The sequence below is a fragment of the Equus przewalskii genome, chromosome 16 (genome assembly GCF_037783145.1).
Source record: "Equus przewalskii isolate Varuska chromosome 16, EquPr2, whole genome shotgun sequence".
Lineage (NCBI taxonomy): Eukaryota > Metazoa > Chordata > Mammalia > Perissodactyla > Equidae > Equus > Equus przewalskii.
Window position 1 is genome coordinate 27,077,894 of NC_091846.1, and position 18,358 is coordinate 27,096,251.

Consider the following 18,358-nt stretch of genomic DNA (forward strand, 5'->3'; position numbering starts at 1 on the left):
ACTTATTCTGGGGCTCCAAATAACATTTGTAATGCTCTTTGAATTTGCCAGAGAGAAAGACCTATTACACACTGAAGTCTGCATCCCCAAACAGCAATACAAATGATCCTATTAAATCAGTGGCCTGGAAATATCAAGATGTGTCAGGTACAGCATTTATTTACCTGTTATTGTCCGCCAGAGTGTTTGCACTTGATTGGCATATGGATAATTGTCTAATTGGAACATACTCAGTTGTAACCACCAAAAAATGTAATAGTGCATCTGTTTAATGCCACACTCTCCAATGTTAAATTAAAATTATGCTGCAGTCAGCCAATCCAACCGAGAGAGATGCTCCTGATTAAGTTCTAGCTGCCCGTGAACTTCTATAATTGAAGCACTTCGGTACTTAAAAATTCAAACTAGAAAGCATATTATACAGTCTCATAAATTTCAAGTGAGAAAGGACCAGAAAACTTATACCATCTAGTTGTGGACTATTTCGTTGTTTTTATAGGACATCTAGTCAAATGAAGAATAGTAGTTTTGAATCACTGCTGTTTTGAGTACATAAATATTAGATTCACGAGTTTATGCTTTGTAAACAAAAGAAAGTGTTGATTCTGAAGAATGCAGAAAACAGTCTCGGGGTGTTGATTTAATTTTTCCTCTAGTTGTGGTTTTGTTCTTTTTTGTGATGGAATATGGGGAAGAAATTACATAATTATAAATTCACTGATTGGATTTCCTTAGCCTTTTAAGAAATATTCCTCTTTAGATTAAAAAGGATGTGTGAAACTGCCAGAGTAATGAATCAAAATGTCTTAAGTGGGCCTGCTGTTTTCCTGTGAAAGCTTCATATATCCCTATGTCTAGAACATTAAATTACCTAGTGATAGATCCTCAGGTGGTTTTTGTTATTGTGGGTTTTTGGGTTTTGTTTGTGCTTGTGTGGCTTTTTGTTTTTTTGCTAGATCGTTGTTTAATCCCATAGAGGCGGGGAAACCAGAGCAAGCATTCATTCATCTCTTCACTCATTCATTGATTCAGCACCTACTGTGTGTTAGAGATAACCTAATTATTGACCTTACTATTGGTGGATGTAGTCTAGTTGGGGAGATATCTGTGAAGTGTACTATACTGTATCAAGTCCTTTGAAACATAGAAATTAGAACAACTACCTTTGCTTGAGTTGTTGGAGGAGGTCTCTACTGAGGAACACCCCAAGGCCGCTACATCTCGTTGTGCAGACTCTGCCCTGGACAAGTGCACCAGGCCACATGGGTGAGTGGGAAGGAAATCAAGCCCCGACTCCACTGCCTAGTCCCTAGTGAGAAGTTGTGTCTCCCTGGAGGATCAGGCCTTTTGCTAGTGTATAAAGTCATCATGTGGGTTGGTGTTGGCCTGAAAGCATTCTTTAAGTTGGCTTAAAAAATGAGTAGGAGGCCTGGTCCTGATGGTCTAGTGGTTGAAGTTTGGCACTCTCACTGCTTTGGCAGCCCGCGTTCATTTCCCAGTTTCGGAATCACACCGCCCGTCTGTCAGTTGTCATGCTATGGTGGTGGCTCACGTAGAGGAACTAGAAGGACTTACAGCTAGGATATACAACCATGCACTGGGGCTTTGGGGAGAAAAAAAAGAGGAAGATTGGCAGAAGATGTTAGCTCAGAGCAAATCCTTCCCTACAAAAAAAAAAAAAAATTATCTTCCTAAAAAGTCACTATATATATATATAAATAGGAATCTTCCAGGCAGAATTCTGGGTAATGAACTTGTCATAGTCATGAAAGAACCTGGAATGTCTGGGGAAGGGCAAGAAGGTCAGTGGTTTGGATTTTCTCCAGTAGAGGTTGGGAAACCAACAGTATTTTTTAAGCATGGCAGCACTTTAATTCTTAGATGGTCAGTTCTCTCAGGAGTGTGGGGTGAATGACAGGGGGAACAAGCAGATTCAGAAGAGAGGAAATGGTTGCCTTAACCCTGACAGTGAAGATGCATGGAAAGAAGGCAGAAGAATAGGCAGACAGGTTGTGAGGGTGATGAAAGGGCAGAGGTTAACTTCAAGGTTTTAACTCTGGAAACCAGGGAAATAGATTTAGGTGTATGGAGGGGGAGGGGTGATAACATGCACCGTTTGAAACACTGCAAGTTAAGCGTCTAGTGGGTAGTAAGAATGAGGCAGAGGCTGTAAAGTCAGCTTTGTAAAGCATAAGCACGTGTGATGTGTGGTTGACGCCATGGGTGTGAATAGGATCACCTGGAGAGAGCATGTAGGGAGAAGAACCTGGCATATTGGTTGGCAATTAGAAAAGCACTGGTGACTTTAGTGAGAACAGTGTGAGTGGGGGACTGTAGATGGAAGTCAAGCTGTGGGAGCACGAGGGTTAAAGAAGCATTAACGGAGATAGTGGTTTTCATCCCCAGTTGCACATTGGAATTATCTGTGAAGGTTTTTAAAATGATATCGTTGCCTAGATATTCTGAGTTAATTGGTGGTCTTTGGGGCCCAGGAATCAGTATTTTTTTGAAAAGTTCCCCAGATTTAAGAACCACTACCCTTGCATATGAGATGCTTAAAGTCGTAGGGAGTCGAGAAGTACAAATTTTTTATGGGATGAAGAATCTTTATATTATTAGACTGACAAATACTAGAATGCTGGAAATGCTAAGTGTTAGGGTGGATGTGGGGCACAGTAACTCCTGTATACCAGGTGTGGATGCGTAACTGGTACAGCCATTCTGTAGAGCAGCTTTAGCAAATTAACTCCTAAGGCAATGCCCTGTGAGCCAGCAGTTCCACTGCTAGATGCATATGCCAGGGAAATTTTCCCACAGGTCCATTAGGGAACATGCACTAGCATGTTCCATTGCAGCCCAGCATCAGGTGAGGAGAATTGGAGATAATCTGAGTAGCCTTCACTGGGAGAGTGGATTAGGTATAATTGGGGGGATACACCCCACAGAATATTATGCAGCCGTCAGAAACAATAGATTAGATGTATACATATTAACATGGATGGATCTTAAAAACATAATGCTCAGTAAAAACGTAGTAAACAAGAAATATGACAATATCACTTACATAAAAGTACATATTACAAAACAACAACAATATGTATTTTGGGAAAACACACTCAAATAAGATAGAAACCGTTGAAAGTGGTTGCATACTTATGAGAAAAGAAAGAAGTGGGGATGAAAGAGAAGACATTTTATTTTAAAAGTATGATTCCAGGGAAAAATGGGTTAGGCTGGAAGCTTAAATGAGAAGTGAAGTCAAGGGAAGGGTATATGTGTGTGTGTTAAGAGAAGGAAAAAGTGTTATAAATGTGTAGATGAAATGGCAGACTCCCATGGAGTTCTAACTTTCCCTCTTATTTATTCAGTGGCGATAATAACAACTGAGAGTTGTGTCCAAGTGCTACTCCTGTCTTTATCTTTTTCCTAACCTTACTAAAATTCATTTGTTTTTTTTCTCATTTCTAAAGCAATGTGTAGGCCTTACAGACAAACCAGAAAAATCACAAGCAAAACTAAAAGAAAGATCCATTAACCCACTTACCCACAGACAAAATCCAGATCCTTTTCTAAGAATATGTTGCAAAATTCAATGAAAGTTTTTCATAAGCTGAACTTCTTATGCAAGGAACAGTATATCCTGAGCTTCTTCTATGTCCAGAGACATTTGTGCAACTTCATTTTTAATGGCTGCATAGTGTTCCATTGTACAGATGCACCATCATTAATGTAGCCAACCCCCTCCTGCTGGACATCAGTTGTCTCTAAATTTTGCTACCTCAAGTGCTGTGGTGAGCACACATAAGCTACCTATCTTTGAAGACAAACTCCTGTCCTTCATCTGGCTTATTTTTAAAGGAGGTTTAAGGATTGGATTTGAAATTATCTAATGAGGTAAAAAATTTACTCAGCGTCATTGAACTCAGAGCACCAGGTGCCCTCAGGACTGTTCCTGGTCCAGTCATGAATGAGAATGAAGGAACAGGGTCATTCCCCACTGTTTGGAAAGAGGCATTTTAGGTGCTTGTCACTGTTCCAAAGTATAGTATGGGCTCCCTGGTTTCTGTACCTTAGTCAGCTGATGCACAATGAAATCACTAAGGTTAAGGGAGCCAAGGTGGAATGCATCACCTCATATGTGAGTATGACTTGGGCAGGTGGTGAAACAGGAGGCACTGAGGTTTTAGAAAATTGCACGTAAGTCACCATTTATGCTAGGGAACCAGAAAAGTTTCTTTTTTTTTGGATGCACATCATAATGTAATTCGAATTCTGTGTAGATTCCATCTTGTTCACCACTCAAAAACTAATCATAGTCCATCTCCTCACATGTGAGCCTATTCACCCCTTTTACCCTCCCCCGCTTCCCCCGTGGTAACCACCGATCCATTCTCCGTTGCTATGTGTTTGTTTGTCTTGTTTTTATCTTTTACTTGTGAGTGAGATCATACGGTATTTGACTTTCTCCCTCCGACTTATTTCACTCAGCATAATACCCTCAAGGTCCATCCATGTTGTCACAAATGGCTGGATTTCATCATTTCTTATGGCTGAGTAGTAGTCCATTGTGTATAAATACCACATCTTCTTTATCCATTCTTCCTTTGATGGGCACCTAGGTTGCTTCCAAGTCTTGGATATTGTGAATAATGCTGCAGTGAACATAGGGGTGCAAGAATCTTTATGCCTTTGCATTTTCAAGTTCTTTGGATAAATACCCAGGAGTGGGATAGCTGGATCATATGGTAGATCTATTCTTAATTTTCTGAGGACACTCCATACTGCTTTCCATAGTGGCTGCACCAGTTTGCACTCCCACCACTAGTGTACAAGGCTTCCCATCTCTCCATGTCCACTCCAACATTTGTTGTTTCCTGTCTTGTTAATTATAGCCATTCTGACCGGAGTGAGGTGACACCTCATTGTAGTTTTGATTTGCATTTCCCTGATAGCTAACGATGTTGAGCATCTTTTTATATACCTGTTGGCCATCTGTATATTGAGAAGGTTCTTAAATTTATATCCAGGGCCAGAGTAGGGAACAGAACAAGCAAGCCCAAGGGAAGCACAGGGTGTTTTTCTGAGTACTCCCTACCCTCCAACATACCCTAAAACTCGTGGTTTTGAAGATTTAATTTAATCCTGCCAGTTGGTAGGTTTAAGCATCAGAAATCTAGTGCCAGTGTCTCTTTAGGCCTGGGTAGTTAAGAACTGGCCAGGCAGCTCTGCAGTCAGTTTGTCAAGGCCCTGGAGAAGCAGCCTCGATGCTGGAGACAGTACCCTTGTGGCAGGCGTGCACAGACATTTTCATATCACTAGAGCAGTATTGCTTATGCACGGTGGCAGAGGAAATGCACTTCTGTGTTTTCAAACCAGTCCTTTGTGGTCAAGAAGCTTTGAAGACGCATAGCTGTCTCCAGGCCTTTTCTGAAGTTTTGAATGCGTTCTCCAGCCTGTGTATAGAGTAACATATAAGCATGTTCCAAATAATGAGTGCTGGGCAGCACAGTGCTTTTGGCAGATCAGGTAAGCCCCTCCCTGAGTTACAGTTGATAGGGCGAGGAAAGCTCAAGGCTTACCGAAATCCCTTCAGTGGCCCTGCTTCAAAACAGCAGTGTGTAGGCCATAGCTTAGTGTTTTGACAGCTTATATCAGCAGTTTTCTCGGCTGATATATTGATTGCAGTTCGACCCTCAGTCCTGCTGATCTAATAAAACATCACCGTCATAACAGAGAAAGTAAAAGGATCTTCTGTGGTCCCAGCCACTTGGTGAAGTAGCTTGGCAGAGCTACAGAAGGCTAGCTCTACTGTCAGATGTAAAATGAAGTAACCTTGGACAAGCGGACTATTTATAATTTTTTTATCATTTAATTTCTTTATCAATATGTTTTGGCTTATTAACACTGTTCTACATATTTTTACAACTCTGTGTTTTTTCAAAGGAATATAATGGTACCTTCACAAATACTAAAACAGTTTTGTGGCATCATTATCACAAACAGCCTAATAATGTGGCATTAACAATACTCGTTATGCTCACTGCGGGGGGAAATAACACACAAAAAAGTGAACTGAAGTCTGGATTATGCTTTAAGACATAAAAATCCTCTCGGCGTGTTTTTGAATGGGGCATTTTGAATATCTGACAATCACCTGGCCTTCAGTCCTACTTATCCAAAATGAACTTTAATTTCACAGCAATTGCTGAGCATCCAGGAGGAGTTAAACAACAAAAAGTCAGAACTGGAGCAAGCCAAGGAGGAGCAGTCCCACACGCAGGCATTACTTAAAGTCCTCCAAGAACAGGTGAGTGACACAGCAGCTCTGATCACCAGTCGGTTCCGACGCTGACGCACCTCTCTCGTGCCTGGCACGCGCACACGTTGCTGAAGTTCATCTGCAGCACGATCAGCCTGTGCCCTGCCCAACCTCCTAGCAGCTTTGCTATGTGGAATTTACACTCTCATTCCCAGCACCTCTGTTCTGACTCTTGTTCCTGTTTAGACCTGACCCCAAGCCCCGCCAGGAATGTGTGAAAGTTTCTTCCCGAAGACAAATGAATTTTGATACCCAGTTCTAAAATATTGGTAATGCAGATATATTAGATATATTTCGAAGCAAGCAGCTACTTTCCTCTTAAGTCTAATAGTGAGGAAAATGGGTTTAGCATAACCCATGGTACTCCTGCAGACACAGGAATAGAAAGACTGGTTCATAGCAACATTAAACAAATACCTTCGCCTTGCATCAGGCCACTTATCTAACCACGGCGAGCAACAAACCTTGTGTATGAAGTTTGTAAATCTGATCGTTTTATCCTGGCTTTCTTCGATACTTAAATGCGGCTTGACACTGATAAGTGGATTTGGAAGTATTGTCTTACGGTGGGGTGAGACAGACTGCTGGCAGCAGAGTGAAATCTAAGCCTGGTATCCACAGGGAAGGCTCTTGAAATGCTTTCCTATTTCTGGCCTTCACACACTGCCAATGACATCATCAGTGGTAATTGGGAGGAAAAAAATCACACATAGTAACCCTAACCCTTGGTGGGTAATCAAATTTAGGTTGTTTTAAATTTTTCACTCACAGCAGTTTATGAGAAGATTATTTGTACAATATAAATAACTTCGAAAGTGATCTTTTTAAAAACATGAAGTTAAGAGAGTATGACCTCAGCTGTGACTCAGCCACTTTACAAGTGATTTCCATTTTTTAATGGTGTGGCATCAAGAAACTGTATTTTTAGTTACTTTCCCCTAAAAGTATAAGTGATTTGTGAGGGAAAAATGAAGATGTTGGATAGTTGCTAAATTTTTATAACTTTGGAGGAAGATGCTTTATAAAATTAATCATTATCTTTATGTGATTAATATAGATGCAGTAACTTAGACCGAGGCTGAATCTTTGTGATTTTGGATAAGTTAGATTGAACTGAAAAATACTGTTGACTAAATTTACCATGACCTACTGTCCAAGAGACCTAAAGTCACTGTTTTTTCTTCCTTTACATTATTAAAAGATTCCCAGCAAGGTGAAGCTGATTCAGTCCAGCTTTCCTCCTGATCAAGTAGACACAGCTCTGAGCTTTGCTGTTTTATGCTCTGTCTCTGTCTCCTTGATTTACTGGGACAGGGAAAGGTGAATTTCTCTTTTCTCCAAATGACTCAAATCCTTTATTTTGATTTGAAGTCCAAACTGCAGTCATAAAAACAGGTTCTAAGTTTTGCAGAAAGAATTGATAAATTCTTGTTATGGCGTGCGTTTTTAAGGAGCACAGCACACACACAGGCGATGGTGAAGCATCACACTTCACTCTCCATTCAATAAAAAATAAATAAATCAGGAATGTAAAGAAGATTCAGAACAACTAAAATTATTAAAGACCTAGGAAATACGACCGAGGAGGAAGCATTTTTAAATCTGCTGTACTGATTTAAACGGGATGGCTCCTTTCAAGCAAAGGCACTGAGATTCCACAAATCTAAGAGGGCCCACAGCAGCCAAGTGCATTTGGTTGCTATCACCAGCACCAGGTGGTTTTCCTGAGAGCCCCTCACCTGGTGCCTCTGTCATCCTTGCAGATGGGCGCATGTGATGGACACGCTCCCTCCATCTCCCTGCAGCCACCCACACACAGATACACACTTAAAAACACACCCTACCTCCACGAGCATTGCCTTATGAAGCTTTCTTTGGATTGTGTAGAGTAATCTACATGTATAAACAGCTTTTCAGTGCCTGCATAGATAGGCCCTAAACAGAAGGCCTCACTCCTGGAGATTCTGACTGTATGGGCCTAGAGTCTTGCTATTACACACACACACACAGGAAAAGCTCTATGCTTCTCTGAAGACTTGGAATTTTGCATGTCAAAGTGACTGCCACTTGTTGAGGATCCTGAAAAGAAAGAACAGGTCCTGAGGGCAGACCCTTACCATCACTAGGCCCCACCCCTTCCAAGGAACGCAGGGTCATTCCCTCAGCTCTCCAGAAGGTTCCCAGCCCTCCCTGCTTGCTCAGATTCAGTTTCTCTAGGTCCCTCCAGTTCCCACTGGTTCCTGCCTTTCATCGCCTTTTCAAAGGTGATAGCTTCCTACATGTGGAGCTTGTTCACAAGCCCAGGTATCATCAGACAAGATGTTCAACCCCTTCTTGTGGAGGTGAGGAGCAGCTCGAGGAGAGAACAGGGAGCAGACCAGTGAGGGCAAAAGCGGAGGCTGGCCTGCAGCGTCAGCTGTGAGGAGTGGCCTGGGGTAGTTCTGGCAGCAGAGGCCAGGGGGAGTAAGGATACCGGTGGACAGGGAGTGAGAGGAGAGCACGTGAGTAGCATACAGAGAGAGGGCAGAGCAAAAGGACAGCATGGAGTTGTCGAAAGATGGAATTTATTTAAAAGGGAGAAATAGAGCAACGGGCATGTTCCTGCTAATAAATATGTAAAGGTGGAACAGGCTTTAACAAAATAGTCGTTTACTTCTGCTGAAAAATAAAATTCCCAGCTAACCCCACTCTAACTCACGGAAGCACGAGTCACAGGACCTACACTGGGATGAGCAGAGAGGGCTGATGGAGAGGAAGACGATGAGGAGCACTTACCATAGGAGAACCTTAAGATGGGAAAACGTAGAGGGTTTTTGTTTTTTTTTTTAAAGATTGGCACCTGAGCTAACAACTGTTGCCAATCTTTTTTTTTGTTTTTCTGCTTTTTCTCCTCAAATCTCCCCAGTACGTAGTTGTATATATTTGTTGTGGGTCCTGCTAGTTGTGGGATGTGGGACACCACCTCACTGTAGCCTGGTGAGCAGTGCCATGTCTGCACCAAGGATCCAAACCAGGGAAACCCTGGTCACTGAAGCGGAGCAAACAAACTTAACCACTTGGCCATGGGGCCGACCCACTAGAGGGTTTTTTGAGTCCTTTTGTGCCCTCTGATATTATTCCTCTCTCTGAGGTGCACTTTTTCTTTTCATATATATCCCACAGTGCCCATGCTCCCTTGTATTTGTTATGTGTAGAAACATCACTGAGGTAGCCCTGACGAACAGTGGGCAGAATGTTCATTTTCTTAAGTGGGAGTGATGTGGAAATGAGCAAAGTGCCTTTGGTCCATAATCGGCTGCCCCATGCTCACCTTATTCATGCCACCATTCTTTCGGCAAAGGCTCTCTCTTGGCATGAAGAGTGTAAGGCTTTCTTTCTGAGAGTTTGATACTGCCTTCAAAAGACTAAAGAAGCTTTTGTTTTAATACATACAAGTAGCCAGAAAGAACCAATGCTCTGAATCAAACACATTGGTGGCATATGCACATTTATTTTCTTTGAAACTTTAAGCATTTATTTCACACCATGAATACTTTATTTTAGGCGTAAAACAAAGGCATACAGAAGATGCTGCTTCCTAAGTGTAATAAGCCAGGAAGAAATACTAGCAGATAGCTGCTGGGCCTGTTCACTCTGTACCCTTGCTCTCTGCCTCCAAATGTTTGCTTTGAGCCAGGCTGGGATAAAATGCCAATTAAAAGTTTCCAGAAATTTCCTGATTACTGATTACTCCTAAGCCTTCTGAGAGAGTAGAGAGAGTAGTGTTTTCAATGTTCATTGCTAAAAATCTCCTTTGAGAAACAGCTTTTCTTCTAATGCCTCAGTGACCAAGGAGATCTTTCCAATTCTTCCTGTGAGAAAAGAAGCAAATGACCTTTTTGTAGGCCTGCAGAAACAGTGTCAGTCGTTCAAATGTGTTCTTAAGGAGGACATGCACAGTAGCACTGCGGCATATTAAAACAACCAAAAATACATCATTCACGAATAACCGTTAGTGTAACATCATTTAGCTGGTGGCAACTTGCAAACACTGCAGGGTTTAAATTAATAGCAATGCAATGAGGAAATGAAATCATTTATTATTCTTAAGAGCCAATTTTGTACATTTTTATGCCTATGGAACTGCTTTCTAATCTTATTATTTAGAAAATAATGACCAAGACCCATTTACTTTTGCCAGCCATCAAGTTTCATAAAATATTGGTCTCAAACTGGTTTCAGTAAGACTCATTAGAATTATGTGCTCCATCTATTTCTTCTCGTTGGAATTTTTATAAAGTGCAACCTCAGAGAAACCAAAGTTAACAGGATGATGTACACAACATATGTGCTTACTTATTCATTTGGATTTCTTTTGTTTTTTTCCTTAAAATTTCCAGTTAAAAGGTACCAAGGAATTGGTCGAGACCAATGGCCACAGCCATGAGGACACAAATGTAGGTACCACTAACCTGGTATTTATTCTTCTTGCTTGATGTTGGTTGAATGCCCACAGGAATGTGGGTATTCTATTTATAACACAAAGGAAATCAGAAGCCCTGCCTCTCAGTGGCTTATAAAGATTACTGTGTATGGTTTAGCAATAAAATATGGTAGACGGGCACCGCTATTGTTGGCTTGGTTACCAAATGTCAGTGTAGAAGTACTTGAACTAATCTCTACTGCAAAAATTCTAATCTTAGCGAATTTGTTTGAACCGTTTATATTTTCAAAATTACAGACTAATGATGTGTTAGGGCAAATGGAATGAGACCCAACAGGGTAATAAGTTGTGTATTACATGTAAATTTATTAAGTTTGCCTGTCAGTGAAAACAATAATGAAATGACCGATATGCTGAAGAGGTTTCAGAGCAAATCCCTTCTCCCAGAAAAGCCCTTGAAAGTGTACCTCTCTTCTGCTTCTGACCCAGAACAGTAGCATGATGCATCTGTCTTCTTGATATAGAGCATAATGGTACAAGATCCCAGACAGCACCCTGACTTCATCTCTTACTGTTCCTCGAATTGCCCCAAATTAGTGAAGTACTCGCTTTGCCTTGGAAGTTCTTTAGTCTCAGATGGAATATTTTATACCATGTAGATCATTGTCTCTCCATATGTTTAATGGTTTTGTTTTTGTCTTTTTCTAAATCTCCCTGATATCTGTATGCATTTGATTATCCTCATCACAGAAAATGCTTACTAAGCAGTTCTTTTCACATAACACAGAATCAGACATGGTAATGAATGCCTGATTAAGCTAAAGCTAGGAGAAATTATACATTTCATGTTCACTCTTGTTTTAATTATATGCAGCAGAGAGCCTGACATTCAGAGTGCCAAAAAATACCTCTTATTAATTACTGTTCCTACCAAACAGATATTTAACATATGGATGCTTATTGAGAACCTACTGTGTACATGGAGTTCTGCTAAGTGCTGGGGAAGGAGATGGTTACAAAGAAATATAAGGCTTGCTGTCTGTCCTCAAAGACCTTATGACCGAGTTGAGAAATTAAGGAACACATGGGCGATACACAAGATGTAAATGTGCAGGAAGGCGAGGCTGCTGTGATGTGGTGTAATTTGAAATCTGGACTTTGCTGCTTATTAATTGTGTCAACCTGACAAGTCACTTAACCCCTCTAAGCTTTGTTTTTCTCATTTGTAAAATGGATGACACAGCCTACCTAAAAAACTTAGTGTGATGTTGTAATGAGCTAAGGCACGTGAAAACCTTAAGGTGTTGTCATTCTGGTTTGTTTGTGTTGGATAATCAAGACTGGCCTCCTGGACCTGTGGGATTTGGGTTTGGCTTTGAAGAACTGACAGTGAGATTGAGAAAGTAGGAAGCGAGAGGAGGAAACCATTCATACAGAACTCTCCATAGACAGTATTGTGACCTAAGTAGAGTTTGTCTTCCCACTCCAATATTTCATTACCCCATCCTTACCCTAAGCCCCTTGCCAGGGTCCTGTCTTCTAGAGACACATTGCTGCCACGTTCTCAACCAAAACTTGCATATGCCCTCTCCTCAGAGTCAGAGTCCCCGCTGCGCCTTCCGAGGAAGCTGCATCTAATCCAATAAACCAAAGTGGCAGTATGCCTCAATTTCCTGGTCTGTAAAATGAGGATGATATTACCTACCTTTCCTTCCTTAAGGCTTATTGTGAGAAGCAAATGAGATAACGGATGTGGAAGCGCTTTGTAATTGCGAGGTTCTATCTGAGTAAGATGTTGTTATGATTGAATTAAGTTAGATGATACGTGTAAAGGTCGGCCTAACACAATATCTATCCTGCAGGCTCCTTTTTTTGAGGAATGTCAACAGCATTTATTATTAAATGGGAAAAGTGAAAGGAGATCATCTGTGAGGTCTTTTGTCCTTTCTAGAGCAAAGTTTCTAGATTTTAAAAATACCTCTCTAGAATCCACAAAGTGGACTTTGTAGTCAACCCAAAGAAATGACAGTGGAGAGATGGGTTCAAGGCAAATAGGAGGAGGGGCAGCACGATGACTTGGTGGGTGAGAGACTTAAGGAACGAGAGAGCCCAGTAGAACATTCCTGTCACAGCTGGTGGCCGCCTCTCTCGCTGAGCAGAGGGCCAGGCTAGATTTTACCATCACTGCCTGTTTTTTCAGGGGTTTCCCAGTAGGTGGATCATTCAAGTCTCCTTCTCTTTCCTGTCTGTAATGTTGCCTCCTTTGGGCAGTTTCCCGAGCACCTCCACTAGGGTTATGCGAAAGAAAAGAAACAAAAATCAGTTATTTTGGCCACACATTTGGAGCGCTAGCAAAACATCTTGTGGAGTTATTTTTAAACGTCTGAAATGAAGTCTACATGTCATCTCAAGTGTCCACCAGCCCTGCAGTGGTCAAAGGAGATGAGGCTTTCAAAGCAGATTGAGGGGGTTTGAATCCCTTCTGATAACTGAATAGCCGTGTGAGCGGAGCCACTTATTTGACCTTTTTGACCTTCACCTTCCTCATCCTTGAATGAGCTAAATGAAACCACGTACATAAACACCTGGCCCAGAGTATGTACCCAACAAGTATCAATTCCTTCTCCATGCAGCAGTATCAATAGTATTTAATATGCTAGGCAGTAGTTTAACAGGATGAATTTTAATGCAGATCAGAGGTTTAAAGCCTCTGGCCCAGAAGTTACTGACTGAGACCTATAGATTTTGTGTGTGTGTAATTATCCACATGTGGAGGCTGGAATTTAATATTATTATCATTTATTAATAATAATTATACAGTGGACTGGTGGCTTAGCTGGATATGAGAGTTGACAATTACTTTTTAAAAACAAATATATTACTATAAAAGTAAAAAGAATAAGATTGTGTGAAACTGGAAAATTACAGAAAAGAATATAGAGGTAAAGAAAAATAACTTAGTATGTCATTACCACTATTCATATTTTATTTTAGTTCTTTCCAGTCGTGTGGATGTCTATGACCAGGGGGAAAAATCCATAAATAAATGAATAAATAAATCTTATCATATTGTCTTCAGTTTTGTATGTTTTTGATTTCTCATTATATCATAAGTATTTTTCTTGTCACCAAATGTTCCTCAAAAACATGATTCTTAATGGCTGTATAATGTAGATATGAAATAATTTAACCACACGCCTATGTGTTAGGCATTTAACTTCCCATTTTTTAACTATTATAAATAATGCTGCAATTAACATGCTCATAAATCTTGTTCTGCGTCTCTCATATTTATATCTGGTGGATTCTCTGTATTAATAGCTGTGTCACACAGTCTGGCAGGGAGCTTCAGACTTGCAGAATTGTTTGGCATTCAGCATGTTAGTGTGGCAAATGCATGCTTATGGTATCCGTTAGTCGTCCTGAGGGAACCCACGAAAAGCTATGTCTTGTCTTGCAACTTCCTAACTCTTTTGCCTTAGTCTCAAGAGTTGTCTAGCTTATAGGATGCTAGCCACACCTAGATTTGGTCTGTTACTATTACTTTTCTATTGTTTTTACCTTTTATTAAATAGCAGTAGTATCTGACCAACACCTTGTCTTGTATTCTTGAGGCCCCAAACAAAGGCACCCTTACAAAGCCCACCTTTGTCCCCATATCACAAAATCTGCGAGCACATGACCTTGAGAAAAGTTTTTGAAGGCCAACCTAAAACCATTAGAACCAGAAACTGAGATCAACTGCAAAGGCCTTGCTCTCCAAGAGGATTGCACTTGCTAATTTTCAATAGGTTTTTCTTTGTATTTGAAACTGGGTGTATTAATGACAGCAGGGCGGTCCAACCTTTTAAGTGTACCCAAGTTTAAAATTAGCCTTTATCCCAGTTCCTTTAGAGATTTCAGTTATTCCAGATGCAATTTTCTTTCCTAAAAAGCAAGGCTATGATTTTTCCTTTGATCTCCATCTCTGAGCTGTCTCCTACTCCCTAGGACTGCTGAATAACTAGCCTGATCCCTGGTAATTATGCATTACAGATATCGAAATCTTAAATTAAAAAAAGATAATCTGTCCTCATCTAGCATCTTTTTGATGACCTTCCTCCCTCCCAGAGGTATCACCACCTGTGATCCTTACACGCGTATGTTTGGTGAGAAAGTGGACGGAAAGGAGAGAATGAGAGAAATGTAGGAAGAAGTCAGAGGAGTCAAATGAAGTGGCAGCTGAAGCCTGTAATGTATGGAACAATTTGGTCTAAAAGTTTTCCATGCATTTTCTTTCCTCCTCTTCCTGTTTCTGCTATAGGATACTGCTACCGCACATCCTCATTTGCACAATTCACACTCACACACTGGAGTTAGAGAAATCATTTGCAATCTGTAAAGAGGTTTAATTTGTGATACTGAAGGTTATCACTGTCAGGTAGAACACCTTCCCCACTCAACAATAAAACAAAAACACAAAAGAGGAAAGACTTTTCAGCTTTGCACGTCGCCTCTGTAAGAAAGTAAATCCTCAGAGTTGTCTTTAAATCTGTCAGAGTAAAGACGTTAGGAGAGTATGGAAGAGATACTGTGTGAAGAACATTCTCCAAGTTTAGTCCACTGCTGCCGAAGCTGTTGTTAACCATGTATTTTAATGAGGTATATGGCGGAACCTCTGTAGGTGCCAAGTCCTTTGGCTAGTTTCAGAATGTGGCTTTCATCCTTTAGGCAGGTGAGCGTGAGAGATAAGAATGCATGCTGATGTATTAAACAAGGCAAGGAGGAAAAAGACAAACCCCACAGGAAGGTGGGACCATATTCCCAAAGGCACAGACAATTCAGGTTCTATCCTTTCCTCCCATGACAACTTGCTGCCTGCTCTTGGGGGCCCTGATCTTGAACTGGAAGAGGAGTACACAAGACAGTAACACCTCAACATGAGGATTCGCACTTCCTGCACCCCACCCCACGGACTCTATCAGAGGGAACATGAGCACCCAACCCAACAGGCATGAGCCTAGCAGAAACTGGGGTGAGAGACTGTAGATGTCAGAGGCCTTCCAGCCCCTGCCTGTCTTTCTTCTCACAATCTCCCGCTGCCCTTGGCCTGTGCAGAGTCCCTCAGTTTGTGTTCCAACACAGCCTGCCATCCCTTTTTTACTCAGTAAGTCAACAGTATTCATTGAGGGAGACAGCAGAGTGTAGGGGTTCAGAACAGATCTGGGCGCCAAGCAGACTGGTTTCAACTTGGCTCCACCACTTTCTGTCTGGGTGACCCTGAGCGATGCACTGAACCCCTGAACCACCATTTTTTTCACTTCTAAAATGAAGGTAATAATTGCACCTACCTCACAGGGTTATTGTGAGCATTGCTTAGCAGCGTTGATGTGATTGGTGCGTGTTAGCTGGTTTTATTACTCCAGCCTTCCACATGCCCGGTGCTGTGCTAGGTTCTGGAGATCCGTTGGTGAGTAATGCAGACGTGGTTCCTGCCCCACCTGGAACTGACTCCCTTCATCATGCCCTGCCCTTAGCAAAGCTTGTCTTCTGTTTCATTCCATCAGGACTCACTCTCTGCCTTCAGGTCAATATCACAGTGGAATAATGGGCTTGAGGTAACTTATTTGTGTGTTTCCAGCAACTCTCTGGAGATAAGACCTTTACTTAGAAGGATTGGCTCTATGCAGAGGAGCCTGGTGGGAGTGCAGCATGATGCATGGGTATATAGGGAGCTTTAAGACCCCTGGAAATCTCGCCACTTTGTCTTCCTTCAGGGAGAGATGGACCCACATCTGTAGATGCTTGAGGTCACCCTTGCTCTATAGATGTCTGAAATCAAGAAAGTGGACTTTTCATGGACTAATATTTCCTTCACCCTGTAATATATGACTCTGCTCACATATTAAATGCTCACACCTGGAATTTGGCTTTTTCCTTGTGTTGCAGCTCCTGTAACATCATTGCCTTTCTCCTACTGATGCTTCCTTCCCCACCTCTACCCCGACTCCATCCTCCACATCCTCCTCCCCCAGACAGGTGCCTTCTTCCAGCTACTTTACCACGTTTTCTGCTGTGAAGTCCATAATTCCATCTGAAAAAGTCCACTCACATCCCAACCCAGCACCCTTGAAAAGGATTGATGACGGGAAGAGACCCTGTTAATACACCTGCTTTCCAGCACATGCAGAGCTCCGAGGAAGGATTAGAGCAGGAACTGCTGTCAGAAATAGGCAGGAGCTGGCTTCATGGTTAGTTCTTTAGTTTCCAGTAAATACTCAAGAGAAGTTTCCTTACCAGGTGCCTCACTATTAACCGACAATGTGTGTTTCCACAGCTGGAGCGTGGGACAACAGTTTGTCCTTTTTGTCAGGACAGGAGTTGGCGGAACCTGCTTGGCCACTGGTGGATTTGGAACATGTAAACAGGATTAGTGCGTGTTTAATAACGCTGACAGGTTGGGTTTAGAGAAGTGAAAATACCTTCTTCCCCCAGGCCACGTTAAAGAAAGTCAGGCGGAGGAGACGTAAATTCAGCTCTGTGTGAGATGGTCTGACGTGGGCATGGATACCTACACAGCTAAAACCAAGATCTGAAACAAAAGTTTTCCATTTTGGAGACCAAATAGACTTCCCCAAAAAGGTTAATGATAATCCTACCTGATGTAGAAGAAAATGCAATTGTTTAAAATGGAAGATTTTATAGATCCAATATACGTACATATAAATGCCCTTATCTGAAGAGCACCATATTATTTTTGTGGAAAATTTGGAAAATGCATAAAAATATAAAGAAAAAAATCACCATCTGCAATCTCACTCAGACATTAGTGTCTCCTCCCCCTCTTTGTGTTTCCTCCATCTTGGTCTATGTGCACATATATACATTTTTGCCAAACTTACAGCATATCACATGGGCAGTTTGGCAACCTACATTTTTTTCCTTATAAATCATGAGCATTTCCCCATGTTCTTAAATGTTTTCTTAATATGACTTAATAACTGCCTAATACTTCATGCCACAGATGTGCTCTAGTTTATTTAATCAGTCCCTGCTGTGGGACTTCAAAATATTATTTGTTTTTGCTGCCATGGATAGCATGCCATGAATATTCTTCAACAATGTATTAGTTAATTCATCCACCATTTAAGCACTTTTTAAATGGGGAAGCTTTTCCGCTTGCTTGGGATTTAGGGATAGAGGGAGATCCAGTGATTCTTTAAAAAGATTAAAACTAAGCCCTGACATGGTAAGTGATGAAATACACAGCCAATAATAATGTCTAGATGCTACCACATAGAGAAGATACTGAGTTCCCCAACAGGAGAGGGAAACAGCTCCCAAGAATATTTGCATTCTGAAGAGAGAGGCAAACTGTGTATACTTCATGAATAACTTAGAAGGATACTGAGACTTGTTATTTGGAGTTTTGCACTGTGGACTGGAGGTCAGTCTTCTGGGTGGTCAAGGGATTGTAGAGCCTGTTCTCTGTGTGGACCCCAGACCACGGCTCATGGACCCAGGCTGCCACTACCCAAATGCGGTGTGTCTACCCTCTTGAGAGAGTATATGAGATTGAGAAGAGTGCTCAATTGAAAGAACAAAATGGGTTCTAACCCCAAACAAAATATTAAGCT

General features: G+C 41.4%; 1 protein-coding gene across 34 annotated transcripts in view; it reads left to right on the top strand.

Annotated features, from left to right (window-relative positions):
- The window catches only part of ENOX1 (ecto-NOX disulfide-thiol exchanger 1), a 536,764-nt gene that overhangs the window by 472,230 nt on the left and 46,176 nt on the right, over positions 1-18,358 (top strand). For all 34 annotated transcript variants that reach the window (XM_070578360.1, XM_070578374.1, XM_070578365.1 and 31 more), the window contains 2 exons: positions 6,200-6,307; positions 10,699-10,755. In XM_070578360.1, coding sequence (XP_070434461.1) covers positions 6,200-6,307; positions 10,699-10,755 — 165 coding nt within the window. The remainder of the gene's footprint in view (positions 1-6,199; positions 6,308-10,698; positions 10,756-18,358) is intronic.